This window comes from Austrofundulus limnaeus, unplaced genomic scaffold (assembly GCF_001266775.1).
Source record: "Austrofundulus limnaeus strain Quisiro unplaced genomic scaffold, Austrofundulus_limnaeus-1.0 Scaffold20, whole genome shotgun sequence".
In the NCBI taxonomy this organism is placed as follows: Eukaryota; Metazoa; Chordata; class Actinopteri; order Cyprinodontiformes; family Rivulidae; genus Austrofundulus; species Austrofundulus limnaeus.
Window position 1 is genome coordinate 1,776,802 of NW_013952422.1, and position 15,342 is coordinate 1,792,143.

At 39.0% G+C, this 15,342-nt stretch overlaps 2 protein-coding genes across 2 annotated transcripts in view; one reads left to right on the forward strand and one right to left on the reverse strand.

The window, feature by feature from the left end:
* sftpba (surfactant protein Ba) overlaps window positions 1-4,098 on the reverse strand; it is a 6,250-nt gene extending 2,152 nt beyond the window's left edge. The window contains exons 1-4 of the mRNA XM_014003808.1: window positions 3,172-4,098; window positions 3,039-3,079; window positions 2,392-2,466; window positions 423-545 (exon numbers count right to left, since the gene is read on the reverse strand). Of these exons, the coding sequence (XP_013859262.1) occupies window positions 423-545; window positions 2,392-2,466; window positions 3,039-3,079; window positions 3,172-3,223 (291 nt within the window). The 5' untranslated portion in view covers window positions 3,224-4,098. The remainder of the gene's footprint in view (window positions 1-422; window positions 546-2,391; window positions 2,467-3,038; window positions 3,080-3,171) is intronic.
* Window positions 4,099-6,054: 1,956 nt separating this feature from the next.
* On the forward strand, window positions 6,055-11,110 carry mpx (myeloid-specific peroxidase; the record flags this gene model as incomplete). The annotated part of the gene is given in 13 exon segments (XM_014003805.1): window positions 6,055-6,353; window positions 6,421-6,486; window positions 6,571-6,658; window positions 7,611-7,786; window positions 7,862-7,994; window positions 8,404-8,533; window positions 8,619-8,825; window positions 8,915-9,278; window positions 9,358-9,518; window positions 9,593-9,851; window positions 9,920-10,090; window positions 10,174-10,411; window positions 10,551-11,110. Coding segments are annotated over 12 exon segments (2,205 nt in total). The 3' UTR covers window positions 10,765-11,110.
* Between the last annotated feature and the right edge of the window lie 4,232 nt (window positions 11,111-15,342).

Sequence of the window (15,342 nt, forward strand, 5' to 3'; positions counted from 1 at the left end):
ATATAACATTTTAGACACATTCTAGACAGTTTATCAGCTAAAAAAAGTTAATTTTGGGGTAAGTTACTCTTTAACAAAGACAAATCTCTGGTCTTTGGTTATTGAAACAATATTATCTGAACTCTGACTCTTCTTCTCTCTGATAGAGACTCAAAATAATCTTAAGAAACATCAGATCCTTCTCTACAGTTTGTCATTATTTAGCAACACTGTTCACATGCAGACATTTCCCTTTGACATCACTTCCTGTTACTTCACAGGCAAATATCTCAACAACTGTTCATCTCAGCGACATGAAAAATTTTTTTGCAATATTTTATCAATGTCCTCTTCCTAAAAATGCATTAAAATGTATTACAAAAAAATGACAACGCAGGCACTTTAAGTGTTCCCCCTCGGCTGAATCCTGCCGCCCAGCTTACCGCCATTCCTGTGACAAAGGTGATGGCCAGAGGGAGCATCTTGTCCACCTCTTCTTTGCAGAGTTTAGCAGCCGGCTCGGGCAGATGAGCACACAGGCTGTCAATCCCTGCCATGATCTTTTTCTGGAATAAAGGGACAATAAACTCTTGATTTAAGGATGAATGCAATAATGCTTGACTTATTCATTATCTATTAAAACAAAGAAAATATCACTTTCTGAGCTTTTCAAATTGTTGTACACAGACACATCTAAATGACACCCTATAAAGGTGGTGAGGCTGAACTTTATACTAGGAAATAACTCTTGGAGGTGGATAAGTAATTGATGATATATTTTAATGTGGTTCAGTTTAAAAGTTGGTTTATTTTTTTTATTTTTATAATAAAATTTCAACATTACTAAAATAACTCTTGATAATTTGAGTTTATAACGATTATCTTTGTCTCATTTTATGTTTCCTTTTGACAAATCGTCCTGTATTGATTGATGTGAAAGGTTAAAGTTTTGCTGCCATCTGAGGAACTGGAATAGTGCTTTAAAAACTATAAAGCTTGTTTTGTTTCACGTGTCGACTGTTTAGAAAACCTAAATATTTTCTCAGTTTTTAACTTCAAGAGGACTAAAGTTGCCCAATCAGTTCACACAACTGGATTAAAACAAAACATGAAAGCAGAACAAGATTAAAAGCATCAGCAAAAAGAGAGGATCTTCAAGATGAGTTTAGAAACCAATATGACAAAGAACATTTCATTTCATCTTTTATTGGACAGATAAACAGGAAGTTCAGAACAGGAACCTTTCTGTCTGTTTCTGTTTCAAACCACATTTAGTTTGATACAGTTCTGCCTGAATGAATTAGAAAAATGTGCTTCTGCTGATAACAGAGTCAAGTAACTTCCACTTTTTTTTATTTAATCAGAACTTTTCAGCCACAGATGCTAGCAGCAGCAGCACACCATGTTCAGCTCCGACCTCTGAATGTGTAGATGATACATTTATCAGAATACACTCGGGCATGCGTTCGCACCGCACTCCACCGTGATCAGAATAATTAGACTTTTTAACATTGCAAACAGTATTATTCCCTACCTGCAGATCTGAAAATGATTTCTGACCAGCATGATTTTAGATTATAACTGATGCAGTTTCTAAAAGATGACCAGTTTAATAACTACCAGTCTTTCCGTGGTACTGTAATTTGTTTTAATTTGATTTTTATGATTTGTTTATGTCTTTAAAACATGTCATTTTCAATTTTATCTGGATCTGTATTTTTATCCGTCTGAATTTTAACGTTGCTAAAAGCCTGTCATGGCGAGCAGAGGTGGTTGGGCTCAAAGATGCAGACTCAGTGACTCGAGGAGAAAACTAAAGAAAACGAAATTTTATTTTAACAAAACTAAAAGCTGTCGTGGCAGCAAAACTTGGAAAAAACAAACTGAAAACATGACACAGGTATTCAGAAAGAAGACCAGACATGAAATGAAAGCTAACAAAGGTCGACTGATGAGTAGGATAAGATAAAGCTTTATTGGCATTGTACAAAGCACAATGAAATTACAGCTCAGAGCACCCATTCACAAGAATGAGTGAAGATAAACAGAAGGACTATATGGACTGGGGTTGATGGGGAGAGTGGCTGCAGCTGTGACTAAATTAAACCAGGAACAGGCTTGTGGGGAAGGCTGGCGTAACAAGTGAAAGTACGAGAGTAAAAACAAGTAGGCCTCTGTCAGTGTGCCCCAGGGCAGCTGTGGCTAATGTAGTTAGCCACCATCAGTGACACTGTGGATGTCTGAAGTGTGAAGCGCTTTGGAGTCTATGTGGACTTGATAAGGTGCTATATAAGTTCAAGCCATTTACCATTTGCCGTTTTAGGAAGATGTTTAATCTGGTTACTTGACAAGGAATTTGGGTTCCTAAAATATAATCCAGATTTTTCTGTAACACAGCTGAAATTGACTCACCTGTAGGTCTGAGTTGGAAAGCAGGTCTTCTATACCTTCAAATATTTGGGTGCAGTCCTTGCAGACATCCCCATTCTGAATATTGAAAATAAAATACACGTTTTGAAAACGAATATATTTAATGCCACCTGTAATCCTGTTTTATCAAATAGAATCTTATTTTCACATCAGTTTCACTTCATACAAAACAAAATAGTTTTAAAAAAAGTCATACAATTAGTGGAAGTAAGGACATTTCCTAAAATTTCATTTGTTTTGAACAAAAATGTTTGATTTAGTTTTCACACATCTGTTATTTATCTCTAATGTGGACACTGTGTCTTTACTATGCCTCTAAAAATGAAAACCTTACTGTTGAATTTTACAGTTTGGTCCTTCATGCTTATAGAAAAGATGCTTTTAACTTTATGTACTTCTAATTTTTTCTTTTCATTTTATTTTATTAATTCATTAAAACAAAGAAAAATCTATGTACAATAAAAAGCACAATTTTTAAACTAAATGAAAGGAAGCAGAGGGAAGAAAAGTCTTATAACACAAATACATGCATTGTATAAAAGCAAATATTAAATTCCTTGTAAATAGTTTTATGTTTCTCATTTTTCAAAAGCAATATATTCTTTAGAGATATAAGAAAAGTCACTTACTTCTATGGTGTCAGGAGAAACTTCATGATTTGCAGTCAGAGCTGCAGAAATAGAGGTTTTTCATTAAAAACTATTTTAAAAAAAGTTAATTGCATTTGATTTTTTTATGATTTTAAGTATTTTTATGTCCTACCGTAGCCCTGGAGACCTACGGAGAGAAGCAGTGTTAATATGAGCGTGGCCATCCTCGGACGTCTTCAGACTCTGTGTTGAAATGTTTTTCTTCTCGTGTCTATGAGAACTGTAGGAGCAGTTTATATACGTGGTCCACCTGCTCGCTGCGCCCCCACCTACCAGATTTAAAAAAAAACTGATGCCACTGTGAAAAATGTCTTCAACATGGCCGAGATAGAATAAATTTCAGTTCCTCCTGATGTGAAACAGGAGGAACTATTTGCATTTCCCCCTGATCCTGTAAATAAATAGACCGACAGAGCACATAAAGGGTTTGACGTTTAACCCTAGTTTATAAGAAAACCAATGCATTTCAACAGAAGTCTGACATCAGAACCTGTTGAGCCCGATGGGCCCGGTACAGGGCCTACAAGAGAAATGAAGGAGAAAATATAGGCTTAAAGGATTAATAAAGCATCTTTTTAGTGACGTGTGTGTTTGTTGAACCATCATTTAGTTAAATTCTTTTCTATCTTGTGAAATATAAATGTTTTACACGAGCTGTGATTTTAGATTTTGACATTTGTCTCCCCCACAGATCCAAATTAACTTTACTTTTTTATTATCTCCCACCACCAAAGACATGTTCTGATTCAAAACTGCTGATTCTAAACCATAAAAGTTTTGTTTGGAAGTAGCACACCGCAAAAAAATATACATAACATTACATTAAAGAGAGACTAAAAAGATTATGTAAAACTTTAACCTTGAAGGTGATGAGCAATAAGCATTATTTCAAGGAATTCAAGGCTTTTAATAACTTTTAATGTGAGTTGTAAAGTCTTGTTTTGAATAAATACAACTTTACTCCTATAAGCTCTGCTCACATGCAGCTCATAGTTTCTGTTTGCTCATTGACCTGTACAGTTCAGTTCCTCATTTTTAAGAAAAATCAACCTGGTCACAGGATTTTTTTTTTTTTTTTACATTTCTAAGTGTGTTTACTGACAGATTGGGATGTTTGTGCCGCCACCTGCAGCTTTCTTTTGGTAGTCTGCAGATCCTGTCATGTGCTTTAAAAAAATAATAAAATAATAAAGTGTTACAAACTAATAATTTTTAGGGAATTCAGACTATGAGGGTCTCAGCAAAAATGAATGTCATAGTAAAGACAATTATAAAGACAGACTGATAAAACATAATGACATCTTAATCCATGACATCAAGAAAAATTAGAAACTGGCCAAACTTGTAAAAGTTTGGAAGGAAGATAGTTTGAGAAAAACTACAGAAACCAAAAATCTCAACCTGAATAAACTGAAGCTGCATTGTTTAAAAAAACTGAACAAAAATGTCAAAACCTCAGGAAGACATTTATTTAAAGGTTAAATTACAGTTTAGCTGTTTTTTTATGTTTAGTTTCTATATTTTGGTTCTGTTTCATAACAGGACATGTGTTCATAGAAGATAGTTTCACTTCTTTTTTGTCTCTGTCTTAATATGTCTGGCTTTAGATGAGAGTATTTTTAGGAAGCAAACTCTTTGGTAAGATGATTTAAGTTGACAATGAAACAGAAATGTTACCAATAAAGTTTTAAACAATTACAAGTTTGGTAACGTTTGATCAAAGGCGGCTCAGAAACAAACTAGATCAAATCCTGGAGGATTTTAAAGTCTATTTCACTGTAAAGATTCATAAACTTTGCTTTCGTTTTTTTGTTTTCAAAGTTTTGCAGTGCCAACAGAACCCTTGTTTCTGCTCACCTGCTCAAACCTGTAAAACCCTCAAGTTGTTTGCTGCGAGAAACAAAAAATTTGTCACCAGTCTGTGTTCACTAATGCATTCATAAAAGTTTCTGTTCTTTAGTTTCTGTTGGTTTTTATCGATGTAAGGTTGTACCTGGAGCACCTGACTGACTGGTAAAGCAGAAGTTCACACTTGGGTTTCCGACAAAATGAGAACTTTTCTCAAACCACCCCAGTGGTGAAATATGATTTCTTACAAAACCTTAGCGTTAACTAACAGACTTCCACTTTTTTTGTTTGTTTTCCTTCCTTGAAGAGGGATTTAAACACATACATCTCTTCAGTAAATGTTGCAAAACACTGAAATACTACAGAAAATTACCTTATTTGACTATAAGCTGGCAAACTGAGTCCCCCAATACACATCTGATAAAAGAGTCCTGTCACACACTGGTAGATCCTTCCACTTATTTAATATTTATATAAATAAAATTTCTAGGTTTTATTAGTGTATGGTTAACTGTGGTTGTTTTGACTTGAATTGTTTGTCTTCAATTTGAACTCAGAGATAGATTAGTGTTTTTCTGTGAGATGCATATTTTTATACAGAATCCCAAAAACAACCAACCAAATAAGAAAATAAGAATCTCAAAACAGTTTGCACAAACTGTTACTGCATAACTTTTCTGAGATTAGAGTCATCTTAATATGACAGCAGCTCACATTGGTCCATTTCTACTTGGACTAGCCATTAGCTCGTCAATCCACACAGAACTAAACTCTTTATCTTCAAACTGAGGTCACCCAATGAGCCATCTGTAACAGGTAAGATACTAACTGCTCACAATCTCTTAAATCTTAGAGCGTGAAAATATTTAAAAGTCTAATTTAAAACAAAGTTTGAGACCAGCTACGTAAGTTAAAACGTTATAGTTTGATTAAACTTCAATTGGTTTGCACATTGGAGCAGTGGCTGATGATAAAAAGGAGGTCACTGGTTCAAAACTCTGCAGCTGTTCTGTGTGGAGCTTGCATGTTTTCCTACATGTATGGATTTTCTCTCAATAACCTGCGTCTTAGGTTGACTGATAATGTTAAATTGTCCCTACAGTGTGAATGATTGCATCTCTCTTGTCTTTATGTGGTCCTGTGATAGACTTGCGACCAGCCTAGGGAGTACCTCACCTCTTGCCCAACAATAAAAACACCAACTGAGATCATTACTTCTATCAGTCAACTGATCAGAAAAAGTAACTGATCAGAAATAAGAGCATTTCCTGTGTCTCACTGACCAGGAAGAATAAACAACAGTTTGCTGATTGCAGCCTCAGTTGCTAAACTGACGGGGCGAGGCTTTCCCTCCAGCCTCTGAATAAAAGAAGAGCAGCAATGTCGAACCCCAGCATCACCACATCCAGAGCCCAGAGAGCATCACAGAACTCTTCAGTGGGACAGGTAACAGCTTGATGTTTTAATTTGCACTGAGACGATGGTTTCTGAATTCTTTCTGACTTTGTTTCAGAGATGCTTTTCTCAGTCCTCCTCGTGCTGGGCTTCAGCCTGGTGCCCACTCACTCCAAACCTTCTGGTAAATCCATCCTGATGGCTTCTTTGTGCACATTTTTTGTTTTATTTTTGTCTAAATTTTAAGACTGCGACTCCTGTTTTGAAGGTGAAACTCTTGGCAGTCCTTTTCTTCACCAATGCTTCGAGGAGGCAAAGAAAATAGTGGACGATGCGTACAAATACTCCAGAGAAGAGTAAGTTCAATAAATCAGTCCTGTATATTTATATTCATGCAGATCAGTGTTTTTTATGCTTTAAAAAACCTTTTGTCATAACGTTCATTCAAGGTTTGAGAGAAAAGTAGCACTGTTTCTAAAAATGGTTCAGATTTTCTTTTTCCACTTCTTGTCCTCAGAGTTGTAAAGTACAAATATTTTGTTACTGTACTTAAGTATAATTTTTGAGTATCTTTACTTGATTTTTCAGCCTACTTTTTACTTCTACTTCTTACATTTTTACACAATTATCTGCACTTTCTACTCCTTACATTTTAAAAAAGGCAAGCAGTAGAAAGTCGTTACTTTGATTTCATTTTTGCTCGTTTTTATTCCAGCTCCTTATTGTAAAAAATAAATACTATCCATATAAATTGTGCGTCCTATAGAGTGAATTTAATTGTGGTTGAATGACAAGTAAAAATATATAAAATTCTGATACTGTATTAGTTTGTACACAAACAAATCATGTCACACTCCAGCAGGACGTAATTATTAAAATAAAAGGACTGTACTTAAATGAAGTATTTGTATTTCATGAATTATATTATTGTATTTGGCCGCAGCCCTCAGATTTTCATTTTGGGGAAAAGTTTTGTGCAGCCTTGATATTTGCATATAAACTGAAACAGCTGGACTAGTGCAACTTAAATTTAACAAATTAATTATTTTAACACAACATGATCATTTCTTCATTTTTTGGGGGGGAGGTCACCTCCTAATAAATCTCATCACAGAAAACCTAACTGCTCACTTTAAATAAACTTTTAATACTTAAGTACAAAAAATATCAGATGCTTTAAAACTTTTACTCAAGTAATATTCCTAAAGAAGACTTTAACTTCTATGAAAGTAATTTTTTGGTAAGATACTTGTACTTTTACTTAAGTATCACTTTGTGGTACTTTATACAACACTGCTTGTCCTTCAGGAGTCTCAGACGGGTTCGTAAGGATGTGGTCCAACCGCACGATGCTCTCCGCCTCCTGAAGCAGCCCCGCGGTGACACCCGCTCAGCTGTCCGCTCTGCAGACTACATGGCACAAACCCTCCGTCTGGTCCACGACAAGGTGCACCGTGTGCACAAACGCTCTCTGAACGCCACAGGTCAGACAATAAAGTCTGCTGTTCCAGAGCTGCATGTAACTACAGAACATGAGACTAATGCATGAATCCTTTTAGATTTGCTCTCTGCGCAAGACCTGGTGAAACTCGCACAGATAACCGGGTGTGAGGCTCGAATCAGAGCTCCAAACTGTGGCACCACACCAGACATCAACAAGTATCGAACGGCCACCAGTGTCTGCAACAACCTGTGAGTTTCTAATATTGTTTTCTTAATTTAGATGTTTTTTCTGTATTTTTAATGATACATGGTATAGTTCCCTCCTTTCTGTAATTTACTTCCAAGGAGTTTCTTATAATTTAAAAAATGGTCTTGGTTTCTATTTTTCCAAGTCATTTGCAAAACTTTTTTTGTTCATGCTTTTTGACCTCATTGTCAGGAAAATCTTCAAAAGACCTTTTAAGTCAAATAAGTACAAACAAAATTGTAGCTTATTTCCACAAAGCAGTTCCCTTTTACACTTGATTAACTGAACTTTCTTTCAAAACAAGTGCTTGTGAAATGCACCTGAACATCTTAGGCCATAAACCACACAAGATGTGTAAGAGGGGATTTCTCAAGCAGCGCCCAAACGAAGACTTCTCACATTTGCTTTCAGGAAAAATCCTCGCCTCGGAGCCTCCAACACCCCCTTCACCCGCTGGCGGCCCGCCGAGTACGACGACAACATCTCCCTACCAAAAGGATGGGACAGAAACCGACGATTCAACAACTTCGTCCTCCCGCTGGTATCGCACTCAAATCCTCGATCCTGGTTGCTTCGTCCAAGTCTTTATTCAGACCTGACACTGAACCGTTCTCCTGCGGTCTTAGGTGCGGCAGGTGTCCAACAACATTTTGAGGACGGCAGACGCTGACGTGGTCAGCGACAGAGACTTCACTCACATGGTGACCCTGTTCGGCCAGTGGAACGACCACGACCTCACCTTCACGCCCTTCTCGCCCAGCATCCGCTCTTTCAGCAACGGGGTGAACTGCGACGAGAGCTGCGAGCGCACCGAGCCGTGCATCCCCATCCCGGTTGGTTTTAAAAAACCCGACCCGCGACGTGTTGTTTTCACCCTGTCCTCCTTGTCTCACCCTCCTTGCCTTTCTGAACCCACACGCAGATCCCCCCTGGCGACCCCCGCCTGCCCTCCCGCCCTGACAGCTGCATCCCTGCCTTTAGATCCGCCCCTGCTTGTGGAACGGGGTACTCCGCCTACAACTTTGGCGGGGATCCCAACAGGAGAGAGCAGATCAACGCCCTGACGGCCTTCCTGGATCTGGGGCAGGTGTACGGCTCCGAGGCGCAGCTCGCGCTGAATCTCCGTAACCTCACCAGCAACGGCGGCCTGCTCGCCGTTAACACCGAGTTCAGAGACAACGGCCGAGAGCTGCTGCCCTTCCACCCTCTGCAGGTGCAAATGTGTGCAACGCGCAGAAGAGTCACGAACGACACAAACGCCAGAGAGGTGCCCTGTTTCATAGCCGGTTAGTCCTTTATGGTTATGTCTCCTTTACCTGGTTTGGTCAAAACGTAGAAATCTAAGTTGCTTCTCTTTCTGAACAGGTGATGTGCGTGTGGCTGAGAACATCGCCCTGACTTCCATTCACACCCTGTTTGTACGTGAGCACAACCGTCTGGCTCGGGGCCTGAAGAGAATAAACCCCCAGTGGGACAGTGAGACCCTCTACCAGGAGGCCCGCAAGATCATGGGAGCGTACACACAGGTAGAGACGTCTGAGTTTGTCCTCTCTATAAAAGCCTGCTTCGTTCACTCCTCTGACCTGTGTTTGTCTCTCAGGTATTCGTGTTCAGGGACTACCTGCCGCACATTGTCGGCGACGAAGCAATGCGCCGGCAGCTCGGCCCGTACCCTGGCTACAACCCCGACGTGGACCCCAGCATCGCCAACGTCTTCGCCACGGCGGCGTACCGCTTTGCTCACTTGGCAATCCAGCCGGTTTTATCCCGACTGGACGAGAACTACAGAGAGCACAGTCGCTTCCCGAGCGTGCCCCTGTTTAAGGCCTTCTTCACCCCCTGGAGGATCATCTTTGAGGGTGAGCTGCGCCGAGACCGACTGGAATCCTGTCTTGAAATGTCCTCACGGTTTCTTGTCTTGATCCAGGTGGAATTGACCCTGTGTTGCGCGGCCTGGTCGGCCGTCCCGCTAAGCTGAACACCCAGGATCACATGATGGTCGACGCTATAAGGGACAGGTTGTTCCAGTTCGTCCAGCATCTGGCTCTGGACCTGGCCTCCCTCAACATGCAGCGCAGTCGTGATCACGGCCTGCCTGGTACTCACCTCCCTCGTTTCCACGCTTCTTTCTCTAACTTTACCTTCTTATGCATGTTTGACCTCACCTGTTGACTCCTCCAGGCTACAACGAGTGGCGCAAGTTCTGCGGTCTGTCCCAGCCTCGTAACCAGGCTGAGCTGGGTCGGGTTCTGAACAACAACAACCTGGCCAGCAGGCTGCTGCAGCTCTATGGGACGCCTGACAACATCGACGTGTGGCTCGGAGGAGTCGCAGAGCCGTTTGTAGGCGGCGGCCGTGTGGGGCCTCTGTTAGCCTGCCTCATCGCCACCCAGTTCCAGAGGGTCCGCCAGGGTGACCGGTCAGTACCTTTTACTTGTTTTACTCAATTAAATTCTTATTTTTAACACGTAACACTGCATAAACTTAGAACGTAACCTTTATGACTTGTTCAGGACTCGAATGTGAGGCATTTCTTTCTTTTTTTCTGAACATTTCAGATTGTGGTACCAGAACCCGGGTGTTTTTACCCCCAACCAGCGGGCTGCTCTTTCCTCTGCCACGTTGTCCAGAATCATCTGTGACAACACCGGCATCACGACGATTCCCCGAGACGCTTTCAGAGTCGTCTCAGCCACAAACCCGATGGTTCAGTGCTCCAGTATCCCTCAGATGAGCCTGACCGCCTGGAGAGACAGACCCACCGCCTCGTAAAGCACCAGGGACCTGTCTGTGTCTGCACGTTAAAACAGTCAGGAATATTTTTTTTATTTTAGCCAACAGAACAGACAAAAGCATGATCCATGTGTATCTTCTCGTTTTTACTGTAAGATTTCTTTTTTTGCTTTAGCGGAATGAAACAAGTCTGATCTGTTACAGCGCGCAGTCCTTTAAACTTTAAAAACTTTCTGCCTTTGAATAAATAATTTACCAGTTTTAAAGTGAATATTTTAAGCATTGATCAAATGAAGAGTAAGAATCAGAAGTTGTGCTTTGTTTGCTTTTTAAAACATCACTTGTCACAGTCTTATTTTGCATCCAATAAAGAAGTTTAACATTACTTTTAGTGACCATTTCTAAGATTTTGTCATTTTAAGTTCAACAAAAAATTAAACTTATTCACTTTTTGAAATAAAAATAAAGAAAAATAAATGCTGTTTGAGCTTTATTTGCATCAAGAACTAAATGACTAAAGGTGGAAATCATTTCATATAAATAAATACTCTTTTGCTATTTTTTTTTATCCCAATCATAGACATTTTATTCTTACAGTCCCTTTTTTCCCTAACAGCTGTCGAAAAGTATTTCCTTGTTTTTGACCAGCATGAATTTACACAGCCAGTTATTTAATACTTAAACATAAATAATATTATTTTACAATGTTATTTAAGGTTACGATCCCAAAATTGTAATCTTCATTAAACATTTTCCCATATTTTATTTAGAATGTAGCAATCTGTAAAATCATGTTATGATGAATCTCCAATAGATGGCGCCAATGTTCTAACTTAAACTTAATACAGTGTATAAAACATACTGCAGACTTTTGAAAAAATGCATTAAAATTGCCTTGATTTATTGGTTTATTACCAATTTGGGGAAAAAAACTCAATTTACTTCAAATTAAAAGATTACCTGGCTTAAACCTGCCCTTTTTTTTATAAATAAATTGTGTTTTATTACGAGGTTTGATCAAAAAGAACAAAAATCTCCCAGTATCTAAACTGGTGACTTAAACAATGACTGTTTCTCTTCAAACAAAAAGTATAAATAAAATATATTATCACCTTGTTTGTCCTCCTCTGTGTCAATATATGATGAGCGGAAGTTAAACCATCCGATACGTTCAGACTCAGACCTGACTGCAGAGTTTTCCAGACCAAATGGGCAGCATGTGTTGGGAAAAAGACAGAGGTGAGTTCAGAGTAAACAGAGGTGAAGACACACAAACACACACACACAGTTGCAATGCAGCACCCTTGAATACATTTAACAAAAATACTTTTAAATCTAGAGGAACTAGGCCAATTTTGCGATCACCACATTTTTATATTTTCCACTACTTCATGAGTTAAATTTAAAAAACGTTTCTTTCCATGGGGTAATAAAAAGCAGATGAACAGCTGGTTTGATGATGTTTCGGCTCATATTTGTACCTGCAGTCTGTTGAACCAAACGTGTTGGCCTAAAGGGAGCATCTCTTCATGTTTGTATCATCACACAACATCACAGCCGTAGACACAGAGCTGAAGTTTTTTAGCTTGTTGTTCCTCACCTGTAGAAATGCAACATTTTGTTTGACGACATTTGTTGTTTTTTTTTAGCCACAGCAACCAGCAGAAAGGGTAGAAACTTGGAAAGTGAGGACAGAAACAAGTAAAGATACTTTTTCATACCATGAGGTTTTTGTTTTAGAACTTTGTTGGCATCAATCCTATTTGTGTGTTGGCAAAATATCACAGGAACCACTGGACTGGCTATTAGAAGTATTGGAGGAAAAGAAGAACGTATTATTCTTCTGTCACAACACGAGCTGATGAGGAATGTGTTTTTGCAGTACATGTTATAGCACGCAGCTCAGAGCGTGTGTACTTATACTTAAACAGGAATAAAGCTCATGGTCCACAGTGAGTTTTCAAGACGTGCAGAGACAGGGTGGCACTTTGTTTCATTTCTAATGAGATCCAAACGGTGGGTCAAACACATGAAAACACTTTAATGTTCCAGAACCTTGTTTATTTTTGGTTTATTAATCCCTGCCTGTCTCTGTTCTTTCGCAATAAAACAAGCTTGTTTCCAAAGAAACTCTAAAACTGGTTTTCCTGATTCTTCTGAATCTCCTGACTCCAGAATGGTTGTTCTCATGGTTCATCCTCTCCTCCTGTGCATCCTGAACGCTCTTCTGTTGAGTTTGTTTAATTTAATCACAACTTTTACACAAAGGAAGTCCTAAAGCTGCTGTTTAATGGGCAGCACTAATGAGGCAAAAACAACAAAATATATCAGAAAATACAGGTTCAAGGAGCTCTCTACAACAGGTAAGATATTATTTGTTAACAAATGTTTTATAAAAAATATCCATGGTACATGGGACACTTAACAGGGGAACCATGATTCTGAGGTTTGTTTATTTTGGGAGTTTTTCCTTTTTTTTTCCTTTTTGCTGTTTTCTGAGTCATGTCTTCTTTGTGCTTCTTTTCTTGCGTTTCATTAGTTTTATTTCTGTTTTTCTCCCTGTCGTCCTCACCTTCAGCTCCTCCCTCACACCTGCACGTCATCTGATCAGCCCAGCTGCTCTCCTTCAGTATCATCTGTTCGCTCCTGGTTCCTGTTTGTTTGAGTCTGTTTAGTTTTGTTCTGTCCTCTGCTCCGCATCTTCAGTGTTTGTGTGTCTGCTGGATGCAAACAAACTGCTGCTGATGATTTATGAAGTTATAATGTGAACTTGGGCCACGCCCCAAACCACACCCCTAATTTCCCAAGCAGCCTTTTTCCAACACACCCATACTTCACCCTCCCTTACCCTCAACCCTTTCACCCCATCCTCCCTCATCCCATCATCCTCTTCCCCTTTCATTCCCTTCGTCTCATAATCATCATCCATCCTTTGTGATCCTCTTTGTTTCTGGTTCCTTGAAGACTGCATGCCTCTCACGCCTTCTGGCTTTCTCCTCAGATGACCAGTCCTCATTTCTAGATCATTCATCCCCTCATTCTCCTCCTGCAATAAACCTTTAATCTCATATCTTTGTGGCGTGGTCCTTGCTGGTGAACTTAACTAAACTGGACAACATGTAGGTGTGTTTTCCCCTTCAGAGTTCTCCTAAAGCATAAAGAACTGAATGGTGAGGTCATCACTTTACTGCCCTGAAGTGATCCAAATAGGCTCACACATTTAACAGGTTTTACTTGAAAAGATATCACTTTTTGTCTTGTTATTGTATCGCTGCTTTAATCTCAGTGGAGACACTGGGAGTGAGAAAGAAAAACGATGTAAAGTTTTCTGGGCTGTGTCATGATAAAGTGCTCCTCCTCCTCCTTTTGCTTGAAGAAAATGCAGTGTATGTGCAGATTGCCACGTAGTCCATCAGACTGTGTGTGTGTGTGAGAGAGAGAGAGATTGTGTGTGTGTTATGAAAGCCTGAGCTTATGTGTTCCAAGAGAAATAAATACACATCAGTTATGAAATAAAAAGTCTGAAAGTATTTGAAATGTCTGCTCCTGTCACAGGGGGTGGAGCTTTGTTTGAATGAGACGAGTTTTAGGGGAAATCAGCTACTGTGAGGAAATGTTGGAGAGCACATCTGAGCGAACTTACCAAGGAGAATAGAAGACTCTGAATCTGTGTCGACTGAGGCTTTAAAAGAGAGTTGGCTTTGACCTGAACGCTTTGTTTCTTTTAGGATTTCATAACTAATAAATTCCTAGCACTTTGTAAGATAAATTTTGTACAAAAAAGGAGACAGAGTTATAGCTGTTTTAGTCAAACTTTATAAATCATGTTTTAATCTTGTGTGATTTCTTGTGAGAGCCTTTAAGATGCTTTAGAGCTGTTTTCTGAATGACTCCCAGCTACTACCACACCACAGTTTTTGTGTTAGTGTAACCACATCTGATCTATGGCGTGCTGGTAATAAGTAAAGGATTTGCCGTGACACAATTCATCTTTGGGGGAGCAGTTACTTCATTTATTTTGATGCGAACATTAAACAGAAAATAACCACGTTATAGACTGCCTGCACAAAGTACAAAACTAAAGTCCATCCCTGTCACTTTAGAGTCAGAGATTCACTCAATATTCACAATATAGGGTGAATTGCAATGTATCATTAATTTTCAAATGTTTGAATGGTCTGGCTCCACTGGTGCTGAGTAGTTCATCTTAAATCTGGAGGTTCTGTTACTTGTGATGCATCCAGTAAGAACTGTGTGCCTTTTCCTAAAATCTCTTTTGGTTAAACAGTTTTTTCTGTGCATTAATATGTGGAATTCCTTACCTGAAGACTTGAAACTGATTCCAGACTGAAACATTTTTAAATTCAAACTGAAGGAGTTTCTCAAAAAAGTCCAGATTTATAGCCAACGTTAAAAATAAACTGTGATGATTTTAAGATGGCTCATTAATTTTATTCTGGTACATTTTAAGTTGTTTTTAGGATTTTGTATAGTATGATATTTTATCTTTCATGTTGTTTTATCGTTTTTAAACTTGTATAAGCCCATCTGGGGACGAGCTACTATATAAATAAGGCTATAAATGTTATAGTGTTCTGTATTTGTTATATGTAACAC